The following is a 15030-nucleotide window of genomic DNA, read 5'->3' on the forward strand; positions in this document are numbered from 1 at the left end:
TACTATATTCCACTCTACAGAAAAACGCAAACTGAATCACAAAGAACCCCAGTCAACCAATCCCCTGGTTTAAGCAAAGGACATACTTGTAATACTCCAAATCCGCAGGCGTCTTTCTGGTGTGCTCTCATGTGGACTATCTGCTTGGGGATACAGAGTATAGGTGGGAGGCTGCAGCAGAAAAATGGTCAATGTTTCAATTATAAAACTGATTTTTCATTACCTCAAATTCAGTCATAAAACTTTCTGTTCTAAGCAAGAGATACACATAAAGCCATGCTCATCCCTCTCTCAACAAAACTTTAATGCTTACTGCACATTTAGGAGTGCATTATTGCATTTAATTACACCACTTCCCTATATTTTATAAGCACATCTTAACCATTGGAAGAAAACTGAAAAGTGAGCCATGTATATCAGAAACTATGTTAGGAATTGTCTCTAAATTTAACAAAAAAGGAACTCTAAAATAATGTTAATTTTGGTGATCTGCACAAATGACCTATGTCCTATTACTTTGTGCTTTGAATACTTTCCAAGACTTCTTCTGGCCTCTCCATCCTCCCTTGTCCTTCATATCCCTTCTACATCACTACCCTCTCTGTCCCTGAAGCTCTCTCTTTGGAAGCAATTTTACAGACTGCAACTCAGTCATTATTTCAAAATGGTTTCGTAGGGAGGGCCTGAATGACCTAATACCCCTTAAATATATATATATTTCCATAAACAGACAACAGAGTATAGTGGAAAAGCCGCTGCCTGTGATGCTGGCATCCGATATTGTGCATGAGTTTATGTCCCAGCTGCTCCACCTCTGATACAACTCCATAATGTGCCTGGGGAAGCAGCAAAGAATGACGCTTGGGCTACTGCCCCCACATAGGAAATACGGAACATGCTGGCTCCTGGCTTTAACCCAGTCCAGCCCCAGCTGTTCTGACCTTAGGGATATGAACCAGCAGATGGATATTTTAATGTCTCCCTCCCTCCCTCTCTCTCTCTCTGGAACTCTATTTACTTAAAAGCCAAATTTACACAGAGAGAGAAGGAGAGGCAGAGAGATAGAGGTGTCTTTCATCTGCTGGTTAACTCCCCAATTAGCTGCAATGGCTGGGGCTGTACCCATCCAAAGCCAGGAGCTTCTTCTGGGTCTCTCCCATGGGTCCAGGGGCCATCTTCTATCGCTTTCTCAGCCCATACCAGAGAACTGGATCAGAAGTGGAGCAGCCAGGACTCAAACCAGCGCCCACGTGGGATGCCGGCACTATAGGTGGTGCTTTATCTGCTATGCAACAGCACCAGCCCCTCAATCCTTTCTTACAGAAAAAAAGTTATTTCTCTTGCTATCCAAGCACTCAAATCCAAAAGAACCAATGCTATTCAGTACAACTTCCAAGGCTGCTCAAGCACTGAAGGAAAAAATGGAGCAAGGGGCCCAAACCTGAGTGGCTACAGGATGCCAGTCCCCTCTTCACCCTGCACCTGAATTTCTGATTGCAGATGGTTTCAAAGGCAACTCCAGATGCTGCAGTGGTGAACAAATAGCCTCAATTACAGACACTCCCTGTGTGGGCAACAGCAGAGAGTATACCACAAGGGAGGAATACATTGGGGGAAAAAAGGATGTTAATGTTAGCTGGTGCCGCGGCTCAATAGGCTAATCCTCCACCTTGCGGCGCCAGCACACCGGGTTCTAGCCCCGGTCGGGGCACCGGATTCTGTACCGGTTGTCCCTCTTCCAGGCCAGCTCTCTGCTGTGGCCCGGGAGTACAGTGGAGGATGGCCCAAGTGCTTGGGCCCTGCACCCCATGGGAGACCAGGAGAAGCACCTGGCTCCTGGCTTCGGATCAGTGCGGTGTGCCAGCCGCAGCACGCGGAGGATGAACCAATGGCAAAGGAAGACCTTTCTTTCTGTCTCTCTCTCTCACTGTCCACTCTGCCTGTCAAAAAAAAAAAAAAAAAAAAAAAAAGGATGTTAATGTGTATAGCTAAGAATTTCCCCACCCTGCTGATCACAGTCTCAAGAATGTCCCGGACAGAATTCCGTTTCACTTTGGAAAACAGACTCCATAAACTTTCTTCCACCTAGGTGTATTCTTACGTGAAGGATCCATCTCCCTGTGGGAGATTATGCCATCGCAAATGGCAAACCAGGCAAAAAGCAGAATTATGGCTTCAATCCTCAGAAGTGAATGGATAACCACATCTATGAATTATGACTGGAAAAATAAGCTTCCTCCTGCTCCAGGAATCTGACATAGGTTTAGGCTAAAATAAGAAACACAGAGACCTCGTGGATTTGTTAGATGAGAAGAAAGCAAGCTTGATCTTCAATTACTACTTCATAGCATATTGGTTTGAGAGGATTTCATTTTCCGCTTATATTTGAAGAAATAAAAAGGTATAAACAGTTTCAGGGGCCAGCACTGTGGCACAGCAGGTTAAGCCTCTGGCCTGCAGTGCCAGTATCCCATATGGCTGCCAATTCAAGTCATGGCTGCTCCACTTCTGATCCCACTCTGTTATGGCCTAGGAAAGGAGAAGATGGCCCAAGTCCTTGGGCCCCGTACCTGCATGGGAGACCTGGAAGAAACTCTAGACTCCTGGCTTTGGACCAGTGCAGCTCTGGCCATTGTGACCATTTCAGAAGTGAACCAGCAAATGGAAGACCTCTCTCTCTACCTCTGTCTCTCTGTAACTCTGCCTTTCAAATAAATAAATAAATCTTTTTAAAAAAAATCTGTTTCTGCCTCTCCTTCTCTGTAACTCTTTCAAATAAATAAATAAATCACTTAAAAGTTAAAAAATAAAAAAATTAAATATGTGAATCTTTGAAAAAGAGAAAAAAGAATCAGTACCAACTTAAAGCATGGCAGCTTTAGACACTGATGACATTATAGCTAGCTACTCAAAAATGACAACCAACATAAACTCACTAAACAAGAACCAAAATAAAACAGAACAGTCCAATGTAATGCCAATATTTGTTCAGCAGATATCACAAAGATCTTGACACACAAGTCAACAAAAGGATAAAAGGGAGGGGCTGGCTTTGTGCCACGGGGGATCAAGCCACCACTAAATAAAATACTGGCATCCAATTTAAGTGTCCATTAAAAAAAAAAAAAAAGGTTACATATTTATTTACTTGAAAGTCAGAGTTATGGGAGCTGGCACTGTGGCACAGCTGGTCGAGGCCCTGGCTTGAAGTACTGGAATCCCATGTGGGCACTGGTTCAGATGTTGGCTGCTCCACTTCCAATTCAGCTTCCTGCTAATGTACCTGGGAAAGCAGCAGAGGGTGGCCTAAGTCCTTGGGCCCCTACACTCACCTAGAAGACCCAGAAGAAGCTACTGGCTTGTGGCTTCAGATCAGCTCATCTCTGGCCATTGGGGACTGAACCAGTGGATAGAAGACATCTTTTGCTCTGTCTCTACCTTTCTCAAATAAATAAATCATTAAAAAAAAAAAAAAAAGAGTTACAGAGAGTAGGGAAAGACAGATGGGACAGCATTGTGGAATACTATGTAAAGCTGCTGCTTGCAATGCTGGCATCCTATATGGGCACCAGTTCATGTCCTGGATGCTCCACTTCTGATCCAGCTCCCTGCTATTGGTCTCAGAGAAGCAGAAGATAGCCAAAATACTTGGGTCCTTGCCACCCATATGGGAGACCTGGATGAAGATTCTGGCTCCTGGTTTGGGCCTGGCTTGGACCTGGCCCAGCCCTGGCCATTATAGCCATCTAAGGAGTAGACCAGCAGATGGAAATTTTTTCTCTCTTTCTTTCCCTTTCTCTCTGTATCTCTGCCTTGCAAATAAATAAATAAATCCTAAAAAAAGAGAGAGATTTTCTACCTGAAGTGGCTGCAATGGCCAGGGCTGAGCCAGATAGAAACCAGAAGCCAGTAGGTTCATCTGGGTCTCCCACACGGGTTGCAGGGGCCCAAACACTTGAGCCATCCTCTGTTGCTTTTCTCAGGCCATTAACAGGGAGCTGGATCAGAAATGGAGCAACTAGGACATGAACTGGCACCCATATGAGAAGCTGGCATTGCAGGTGGTGGCTTTTCCCATTGTACCACAATGCCAGCCCCATGAGTGCCAGTTTGAGCCACAGCTGTTCCATTTCTGATCCAGTTCCCTAATGCAACTGGGAAGCAGAAGCAGGTGGTGCAAATACTTGGACCTCTGTACCCATTTTGAAGACTTGGATGGACTTCCAGTCTCCAGTATATAACCTGGGTCAGTCCTGCTGATTGTGGTCTCTTGAAGAATGAACCAGCAAACCCAAGAGCCCCATCCTTCAGTCTCTGCCTCTTTCTCTGTAACTCTGTCTTTAAAATAAAAATGTTTGACCTTAAAAAAATAAATAAATAAAAGGAACAGGTGAAAGAGGAGCAACAGTCAAATAACAGAGCAAGGCTACAGTTGTGCTGTCCCTCAGCAGCTTTCTGCCTTAAGTGGGGTCTCCAGCTTATAGACAATGACATAAAAGACACACACATGTTTCAAGATAAAAGATGAGAGGTATGGAAGGCAGGTTGATTTTATGACTTTTATTGAAAAGGTACACTGGGTTTAGATAGTTGCCTTTTAGTGTAGCAAAGTTAACCCAGTACATAATTCAAAGAGATAGACTGAAGAAGATACACTGACAGGGGAGAGAACTGCAATGTCTCCTTTGCTCTTCTAGCAACATAAAGAGAAGGAAAAAGGATACTCATGTCTGTGGTTATAAAAAGGATGGAATACAGGAGCCAGCACTGTGACACAGTGAGTTAAAGCCCCAACCTGCAGTGCCAGCACCCCATATGGGCACCGGTTCATATCCTAGCTGCTCCTCTTCCGATCCAGCTCTCTACTATGGCCTGGGAAAGCAGAAGATGGCCCAAGTGCTTGGACCCCTGTACCCGTTTAGGAGAACCAGAGGAAGCTCCTGGCTCCTGGCTTTGGATCAGCTCAGCTCTGTCATTGTGGTCATTTGAGGGTGAACGAGTGGAATGGAAGACCTCTCTCTCTCTCTCTGGCTCTACCACTCTCTATAACTCTGCCTTTCAAATAAATAAAGTAATTCTTTAAAAAAAAAAAAAAAAGAAAAAGAAAGAAAAAGGATGGAAGCACAAAAATTCTGGAACAGGGGGATCAAAGTTCAGATATAGTTTTTTTACATCTCAGAACATAATGTGGTATAGGAAAACACCATCGGTTCATCAATTCTTACCAGGATCCAGGAAAACTGCCCTGCCTACTCACAGCCCAAATATTTCAAAACACATTTTTCTGAATACATTCTGAACACATTCATGCAGAAGATTACAGGACTCAGCACTCTGAGTTTCCAAGTGCCAAATGAAGGTTCAGTTTCCACTATAGGCAGGTGTAGCCCAACCAGGCACTCAGAGAACATGAGAAAAACTTTTCCACAAGCAGGAACTGAAATATATAGCAACCACACAAAACAATTGTGTCTAGCACTCAGAGTAATCCCAGGGCAAACACCCATCAAACCTGTTAAGTCCTAAGAGAAGTCAGTTTTCCAGTCTTGAAATCACAATAAAAACATAATTACTTGACATAGTTTATGGTGACTGATATCATCTTTGTCCTTCTCTGAAAAGTAGCCTGATGTGGAAAAGGGCTGGCAGTTATGAAAATAGAATCCCATGCAGTCTGCTGGATATGAACCAAAGGAAAAGCTAAAAAATAATACCAAGACCAGAGAAACATGATGAGAAAAGCAATGAAATGAAGGATGATGAGTTTCTTCAGCCCTCTGCTCCATCAAATTCCCTAGGAACTTACACTTCTAATGCAGTGGCATTCATTGCACTGCCAAAGGGCTGGAAGGTAGGATAAGTCATCCACCTAGAAAATGCCCAGTGTGAGTTCATCAATCTCTTTCAATGGCCAATGTCACACAGGAAGCAGTCTTCCCAGGGAAGGAAGCCAAGTGGCATCTTGGATCAAGGCAGTGATTATTTCTGGGCAATCATGCCCTTTGCAAGCCAGCAGAAATAGCAAAGAAAAAAAAGGGAAAAGAAACAGGAGGAAAAAAATGGAATTCCCAAGTGGTGGAGACTCCATATTTCTGACTTACAGATGCTCAGACGAGACACCACAGGCCTTAGGAGTCAGTGGGCAGCAGCAGCACACCATAATCACTCAGAAATTTCAACAATTTCCTGTAGTCTACACATAGCTGATTTTGGTCTATACACATTCCAGGTTAAATTCACCACAGACAAGTGAATAAAAAGGCTTACAAAAACCTTCAAATACACTATTCCCTGAGAAATACATTATTCCCATAGCAGCCATCTCAGACAGAAGATATCTCTCTTTGATTGGATTTATTCATTTATTTGCAAGGCAGAGACACAGAGAGGATGGGAGAGAATGAGAAAGATTTTTCATTACTGACCTTGCAAAATCAAGCCACCCAATACAGTAGGTGGGGGTTCTATAAATTAATGCAGCACTACTCATGGCAGACTTGATATTCAGAGACCAGTTTTGAGCTATGCAATTCCCCCAAATATATCCTCTCCTCATCTCCCCCAACAAGGACCAGGCACTGAAGAAGCCCATCATGCACATCTAGAAAAGAACATTTATACATACTGAGTTGGTACCGGTTGTACATGTAGATACCTCACGCACACTGGTCATAAACATGCATTTCCAGAAACAGGTTCCCTGTGAGCCAACAGCAGCAGCATTATTTTTGATGCACATGCCTCTCTCATCCTCTCTCATCACAAAGGATTCCAATTTCTCTGTTCTGAGAAGGAATAAAGCCATTTCAACAACCTGCCCAGAATCTCTGATAGTATTTAGAAACATAATTGGTATTGGCATATGTTGCCTAGATGTGCTTTCTTCCACAGGATTGGTAATAATAGTTAATCATCCACTCTTTTTTTAAAATTTATTTATTTGAGAGGCAGGGTTAGAGTGATCTTCCATCCACTGTTTCACTCCCCAGATGGCTGCAACAGCCAGAGCTGGGCTGACCCAAAGCCAGGAGCTTCCCCAGGGGCCCCTACACTTGGGCCATCTTCTACTGCCTTTCCAGGCCATTAGCAGAGAGCTGGATCAGAAGAGGAGCAGCAGGGACATGAACTAGTGCGCAAATAGAATGCCAGAGCCACAAGCAGAGGCTTAACCTACTAGGGCACAGCACCAGCCCCTTTCATTCACTCATATACAGATTAATAAACTGCAATGGATTTGCTATTAACATTTTTCAGGGGTGGGAAAGTTTTTTCTGTCATGCCATTTGGATATTTATAACATTATTATTGGACCATACAAAACTATTCACTCAAAAATCAGCTTGCTGTAGATTAATTATCCAGTCTGACCTGCAGTTGTCTTGGCAGGGCCAGAACAAATGATTTCATCAACCTTACATGGCCCACAGGCTGGAGGTTCCCCACCCCTGATTTAGAGCAAAATATTAACTAATGCTCTGACTTCTTTTGCTTTGCTTATTGGCCCAGTCAGAGATAATGTCCAATAAAGGCCCACGGAATGAACTGGAGTTAAAAGAAACTTCTTTCCATTTCCCTTGTGAATTTAGATTGTGCATTTTCATAGCCACTTCAAAATATCTATTGCTGGGCTAGCATTCAAGCACACTAGGTTAAGCTACCATCTGCAATGCCAGAACCCATACAAGCACCAGTTCAAGTCCCAGCTGCTCTATTCCAATCCTGTTTCCTACTAATACACCTGTGAAAGGCAGCAGAAGATGGCACAACACTTGGGTCCCTGCCACCCACATGGGAGTTCCAAACGCAGTTTCAGGCTTCTGGCTTCAGTCTGGCCCTACCCTAGCCAATGTTGCCATTTGGGAACTGAAACTGGTCTCTCTCTCTCTCTTTTTAAAATTATTTTAAATGAGATGAGAGAAAGCTTATTTATCAAAGCCAGGATAACAACATAAATACTAGGACTCATAAACTTCAAAAATATACACTAAAAAGAAATTGAAACAAAATATAACCAAAATCATCATCTACTACAGATTATAATCTTTATATAGACAGTCATACCAGAAAAAATTTACCCCCCACTTTGAAAAAAATCCACCTGGGGCTGGCATAGTAGGTTAAGCAGCCACTTTCAGTGTTGGCATCCCACATGGACACTGGTTCAAGACCTGTCTGCTCCATTTCCAATCCAGCTCTCAGCTAAAGCACCTGGGAAAGCAGTAGAAGATGGCCAAAGTGTTTGGGCCTCTGTACCCAAGTGGGAAACTAGGAAGATGCTCCTAGCTCCTGGCTTCAGCCTGGTCCACCCCAAGACATTGTGGTCATTTAAAGAGTGAACCAATGGATACAGGACTTCTCTCTGTGTCTCTCCCTTTCTGTAACTCTGCCTTTCAAGTAAATAAAATGAATCTTAAAAAAAAAAAAAAAAAAAACACCCTATACAATGTAATATTTTAGCTATTCCTTCACACAGAGAAACATTTGATAAACTAGATGAATCCTCCTGGCTTGATGCAATTCAGAGAGAATTTCCTACTACCAACATGTGGAAGACATCAATGACTGCCATTAATGGGAAGATGGACAGACACAATCAAATTGCTTCATCACATGGCACCTTTCCTTAAGGACATCACTGCTACGTTACCAGATTATGTACCTCACATAAAACACTTCTCTCTTACAAATGGTAAAGAACTTGCCAGAAACTTACAGCAGTGCAGGGAATGATGTGCCAAGGGCAGCCAACTACCCTGATGAGTCTAGGAATCCTGTTCTTGGCTGTTTCCAAGTCACATTTAATGGACACCCAACAGGGTTGCTCAGAAAGTGGTCTTACAGTTGTTTCTCAGGTGTGAAACAGCTTTTCCCACCAGAAACACATAAATGCTTACCCATTCGTAAACACTGTGATAGGAAGTAAACTGGAGATAAGATCAAAACAAGACACTGGGTTTGAGAGGAGAAATGCTGTCACCCTCATACTCGCTACCCCAGGATTCAGTTTCTATTTTTACTTCCTAGATAACCTCATTATGCTAAATGAATTTCATACATTAGTAATCTGGTGACAACACCACTCTAACAGAATGTGTGAATCACTGTTATTCATGTGAAAACTTCATTACATTGAAAGTTAGTCTGTAGCAATAGTTTTCAAGACTACATCGTTTATTCTATGTGGGCATCTCTGGGTGGGGGAGGGGCACTTTTTTCTCTTTTTTCTTACCCCTCCTCAAATTAATAAGTTGTACAAAGGCTTCCACAGCCCACAGCCGTTATGAAAATCTTGAACTAATATCCTCCCATGTTAAAAATGTCATGAGGCTAAACACAGAACCCAGAATAAGAGAAGTAACTGGCCCTCTTAATTAACACAGTATGGACTATAAGATAATCAACTTGGTGGAGCACTGGGTGACTGTAAAGAACTGGGAAGAGAAAAACTGTTACTTTTCTGTATTTTCGCTTTCATTGTTCTCTTTATGTTAATCCATATTAAAATAGCTCATTATTGACTCACACAGTAGACGTGTACTAGTTTCAATTCATTTATCACTTTGCAAAGGGATCAGCAGCAGGTAATAGCAGTCGACACCCTTGCTAACAGGAGAAGAAAGAAGGGCTGAAGACAGAGATCAGAAAGCAGCAAAATAAATCACCAGCTATGTGTCCATGGCCTCAAGCTCCAGATTGAAAAATTAATTAAATTAAGCAAGAAATTAATTAATTGAACACGAGAGAGAGAGAATCCATAAAGCTATTGAACACCCTTCATGCTGCTCCCGCTGAGAAAAGATCACCCAAACACTCAGGGCCCCAGCTGCCAGATGTGTCCCCGGGGACCCCACCGGGCCACAGAGGTGCAGGACGGAGGGCGGGAAGCAGACCCTAGTCTCATCCTCCATCATACCCCCCTGCTGCCTTGGGCTCCCTGCTGAAAGCTACTGAGCCCCTCCCGGCCAGAATCACCGCGGGAGGGCATTCTGCTATCCACCTGAAGTGGGAACCGGCCTTATTTAAATATAGAGAACGGGAGTCTCCTTGCCTTCCTTCCTGAGCTCTTACCTGTTCTGCTAGTGCAGGTCTCCCGTTGGTGCACATTAAGTTTAAGCGAGGTTGCCCGCGGTACTGGCCGAGTGCTGGGACGCTGGGAAGTGGCGCTGGGAAACAGGACACCCGGTCCTAGCCCTGACTGCAGAAGAAGCTGCTAGGGTCACTGACAAGCAAGCTCCCCAAGTCTGGGAGCCGCCGGTCACCCTCTCACCTTCCCCTCTCACACACAAATCTGCGCCCCTTCCTGTTCACCATACTTGCCGTGGAAAGTCCTGGGAGCAGTCCCCTTTCTGCAGGACGCAAGGGGAGCAAGCGGAGAGTGTGAGACAGGAAAAGTCCCCGGCTCGTGGGCCCCACGGCGGCAGAGGCAGAGGCACAGAAGCAGCGGGGGGCAGGCCTGGGGCGTGTTCGCAAACTGCCTGGGACTGCACTTGCAGAGCAAGACGGGCGGTGAGTGTGGGAGAAGGAGCAGCGCGGCCTCTCTGGGCCCACGCGGATCAGTAGGCGAAGCGCCTCCGTTCCCAACCAGGAGCCACAGGGCGGGCAGGCACGCGCACGCGCGCGTTCCCCACAGTCCCACGCAGGGGCATTCGGAGCACGGAAAACGTCAGAGCACCTGGCGACTCTGGGAAATGGAGTCCAGGCGCGGGCACTCCCAGCGAGACCAGACGGCCCTCCGCAAGGGCTTCAGTGTGCGGTAGGTGGATCCAGACATCAAAAAGCAGCAAAACAAGCCAGCTACGTTTCCCCGCCCTCACACTCCAGACTGCAAAGCTTGCGCTAACTAATCACGGAAGAGGGTCCTATACACAAAGCTACCGTACATCACCCGCGCTACTCGCCCTGGGAAAAAGTCAGCCGCACACACAGGGACCCAGATGACAGGTGTGTCCGCGGGAACCCCACGGGCCGACGAGGTTCAGGATGGGGGCGGCGGGGCAGATCCTAGTTTGATCCTCCTTCCCCAGCCCTCTGCCGCCTCCGGCTCCCCGCTGACAGCCAAGGAGCCCCACACGGATGGAACCGTCGCAGGATACTGCAGGAGGCCCTTCCAGACAGCATTACTCGACCCACCCAAAGAGAACCAGGCTAATTTAAATACAGCGAAGGGGAGTCTCTCCGGCTCCCTGTGCTCTCTCCTGCCTTGCTTGCGCAGTTCCGACATCCGGTGACCTCTCTCTTGTAAACACTAAATAAGCACATTAAGGAAAATCTGAACAAGGTAACGCGCAGGACTGGACGGGCGCCGGGAGGCTGGGCAGCGGCGGAGGGGGAACAAGACAGCCAAGGTCTCAGCCCTGACCGTGCCCGGGAAAGCCGCCAGGACCGCTGACAAGAAAATGAGACATCTCGGAGCCGCCAGCCGCCCTCTCCCACCCCTCTCCCACACATACGCACCCGCGCCCCTTCTTGTTCTCCGTACTTGCCGTGGAAAGTCCTGGAGCACGTCCTCCTTCCGCAGGACACACGAGAAGCAAAGCGGGGAGCGTGAGGCAGGAAAAGTCCCCGGCTCGTGGGCCCACGGCGGCAGATGCAGAGGCGCAGAAGCAGCGGGGGCAGGCTCGGGTGTGTGTTCGCAAACCGCCTGGGACTGCACTTGCAGAGAAAGACACGCAGTGAATGTGGGAGAAGAAACGCGGTCCCCCAGGGCCCACGCGGATAAGTACGCGAACTTCCTCCGTTCCCAGCTGAGCGCCACAGGGACAGGCATGCGCACGCGCGTGCGCAGGGCACGTTCTCCCGCATTCCCACGCACTAGCTTTCGGAGCGCGGAAAACGTCAGAGGCGCTGGCGATTCTGGGAAATGGAGTCCAGACCGGGGCATTCCTGGAGCCGAGCGGGCCCGCCCAAGGGCTTCAGTGTGGGGTGGGCGGAGACAGACTGGGAGCCCAGGTGGTTTTCCTTACACCCCTCCTTCCCCTCGTTCCCACCCCAAAATCTCAAGGATGAGTTGATGTTCTTCCTTTCTTGAACCAAAGTCTTAAAAAAATGACAGCAACTGCTGCTCCCAAACCGTGATTCTTTCATAAAGTCTGTCTTCTTTCAGGAAAAGCTTACTGGCTGCTTTGTTCCTGGACATCTCTCAAATAATAAATGACTATGAATACAATATAACTTTTAGCAGAGGTGTAGATAGCATAGTTTAATATCCAAATGTGAGAATACAATTTTTATTTGTGTTTTATTGGTGTTTATTTTTTTCAAATCATTGTACACCATCCATTAATTCACCAAGTACAGAAACAAATAGGAGAACTGGACACAGAACTAACATTGCCTAGTATCTTCCAGGAGCCAGGTTAAGGGACTAAATGCTTTACATCATAATATTTATACCTTAGATTAGTTCTGGAGACGGAATTATCAATTTACAAAGAGGAAAATGAGGTGGAAAGTGTTTAGAATTGAATTTGCCCATGGCCATATGGTTAAGAAGTCTAGGTTAAAGGCCAACAAAAATGAAATACTAGTTTAAGAAATCCTTCTTTTGTCCGGAGGCCCAATTTCTAAAACTCCGTATTTTTCATCTGGAAAATAAAAAATGAGTGAAAGAGTATCTACAAAGATAATGTACACTGTAGGATTATAGGATTATAACTTGTCTAAAAAGGAAGGAGGGGCAGGTGCTGTGGCATGCTGGTTGATGCCCTGGCCTGAAGTGCCAGCATCCCATATGGGCGGCAGTTTGAGACCCAACTGTTCCACTTCTGATCCCGCTCTCTGCTATGGCCTAGGAAAGCAATGGAAGATGGCCCAAGTCCTTGGGCCCCTGCACCCACGTGGGAGACCCAGAAGAAGCTCCTGCCTCCTGACTTTGGATCGGCGCAGCTCCGGCCGTGCTGTCTAATTGGGGAGTGAACAATCGGATGGAAGACCTCTCTCTCTCTCTGCCTCTCTTCTCTCTGTGTAACTCTTTCAAGTAAATAAATAAATCCTTTAACAAATAAAAAAGGAAGGAGATTCAAAGTTGATATTACTCCATGATTATTTTTTCTTATGTTTAATATCAATATAGCATATAAATATTATACATTCTTAGGTATATATGTGTTGTTGGATTTTTAAGTTTTTAAGTAGAAATGCAAATGGTAGCTGGATGGCATGGAGTTCTATGTTTGGGCTTACTTCTGTCAATTATAATTCATGGGATTAGAGATGCTGGATTAGGAATGCTTAAATCTATCTACTCATTTCACACTGGTGTTTACTGTGTCAGGCAATAGTCTTTGGTTAGATTGTTCTTTCTTACCAGACTGAAAACATTATGAAGGCAAGAAACATGTTTCCTTTGACATTAAAACTCAGTATCTTGATAGAATATCTTGTTGAATGAGTAATTGAGGATATAAAAAATAAACAAATATAATTTCTGATACCCAAGAACTACCTAGTAGAAGAGACAATGAAATAGAAATCTACTTGATGACTGCCACAATATACAATTTGTTGTTGAGACAGGTTTGATGACAAAAGGGGATTATTAATAACTACACATGGATGAAGTGTATAAACAGGAGCCATCCAGGGGCAAGCAGATTAAATGTTAACCCTAGCTATGTAAGATATTCCATTCATTTATTTAATAAGCATTTATTAATCATTCTTTTGTTCAGTGGGTGAAAAGAACTACCAGCCACTTGATTTCCCCAGAAATTTGAATGAAAGATACTGAATTACCAATAAATGCAGGGAAAGTGTGCTGAATCACAAAAGGCTTTGGACACAAAGGTAAGAAAATCAAAAAGCATGGAGGTCAATTAAAAAATATATTAAATGTAATTTAATAGGATCTGAGCCAGGATACTGTGGTAGGGGGAGTGAAGAACAGCACAACAATCAGAGCATTCAAGGCCAATATTCACAATTCACTTAGTGATAATGCAACACTGTAGCTTGGCTTCATGTGTACAACTAAACCTCACGCACTTGATGTATCATTCTGTTTGGAGCACATGGAGTCAGAGAGGGTAGAGGAGCATGATGTGTGGGGTGGCTGTGCAGAGGAAGGGGAGGAGGAGGAGGAGAAGAGCAAGAGTCCCCAGCACTGTGGGGATAAGGAGAAGAGGAGGAAGGGAGACAGAGATGACTTGTCTGCATTATGCCTGTCCTAAAGGCTTTTTCAGTCCTAGGATAGATGACAAGGACATAGACAATTACAAAATGATGTGATAAAAGCTGTAGATGCCAATAGAATCACCTACATCATTTTTAGATGCCATGCCCATGTGAGGCAGGAACCATTGAGTTAAGATAAAATCTCAGAGGTAGCAGAGCCCAGAAATGACACCATTGTCTAAAATGAAAATAGGCAGGTGGTAGGCAGAGGCTTGGTAACTGAAGCTGGGCCCGGACTATGCATCCTGACTGACGGGGAGGCTGTCAAACCTCTCATTACTCTGGACGAGGCTGAGATCCTTCAGCTTCTATCATAATGCCCATGTTTCTACAAAGATGCATAACCAAGAAAGATCCTCATCTCTGGATTTGACTGGAGGGACTGTGAGAGCTCCGCACATTTGAGGCCAGAATCTTTTGAACCCTAAGGTTTCCTCTTTCATAGGAAGGTTCTTTTCTATCATTGTCTTCTTAGCATAAACTTCTCCTGCCACCAGATCTCCCACAAACCCACATCAAAGGGCAGATGATAATAACTTGTTGAGTGAACAAAATCTTGAGGTGTCATCTAAATAGAAGACTTATGAATCTATTCTCATCTTATGGGTGTACTTCAAGGTGAGAAAACTGAGGCAGGGGACTTTGGTCATGCTCAACCTTGGAGTCCTCCTTACATTGCCAAATAAATAAATAAATAAGAAGGAAAGAAAGATAGTCCCAAATCCCATTCACAGCTCAGAAGTGCCCTGCCACCCATCTCCTGGGTACATGCTCCTGGAAAATGACAAATCCCCTAAGACCAGAGATGGGCAGGTACAATCTTGACACCATAGAAAGCATTGGAGGAGGAGAAGCTCT

At 45.0% G+C, this 15030-nt stretch overlaps 1 protein-coding gene across 16 annotated transcripts in view; it reads right to left on the bottom strand.

Moving 5' to 3' along the window:
• The window catches only part of LOC100353215 (zinc finger protein 717), a 54173-nt gene extending 42277 nt beyond the window's left edge, over nt 1-11896 (bottom strand). For 3 of the 16 annotated variants that reach the window (XM_070048732.1, XM_008274894.4, XM_051833687.2), the window contains exon 1: nt 11480-11896. In XM_070048732.1, the coding sequence (XP_069904833.1) occupies nt 11480-11881 (402 nt within the window). In that variant the 5' untranslated portion in view covers nt 11882-11896. The other 13 variants (XM_070048730.1, XM_051833688.2, XM_070048743.1 and 10 more) reach the window with 11 other exon arrangements.
• Between the last annotated feature and the right edge of the window lie 3134 nt (nt 11897-15030).

Source organism: Oryctolagus cuniculus, chromosome 1 (assembly GCF_964237555.1).
Source record: "Oryctolagus cuniculus chromosome 1, mOryCun1.1, whole genome shotgun sequence".
Taxonomy (NCBI): domain Eukaryota; kingdom Metazoa; phylum Chordata; class Mammalia; order Lagomorpha; family Leporidae; genus Oryctolagus; species Oryctolagus cuniculus.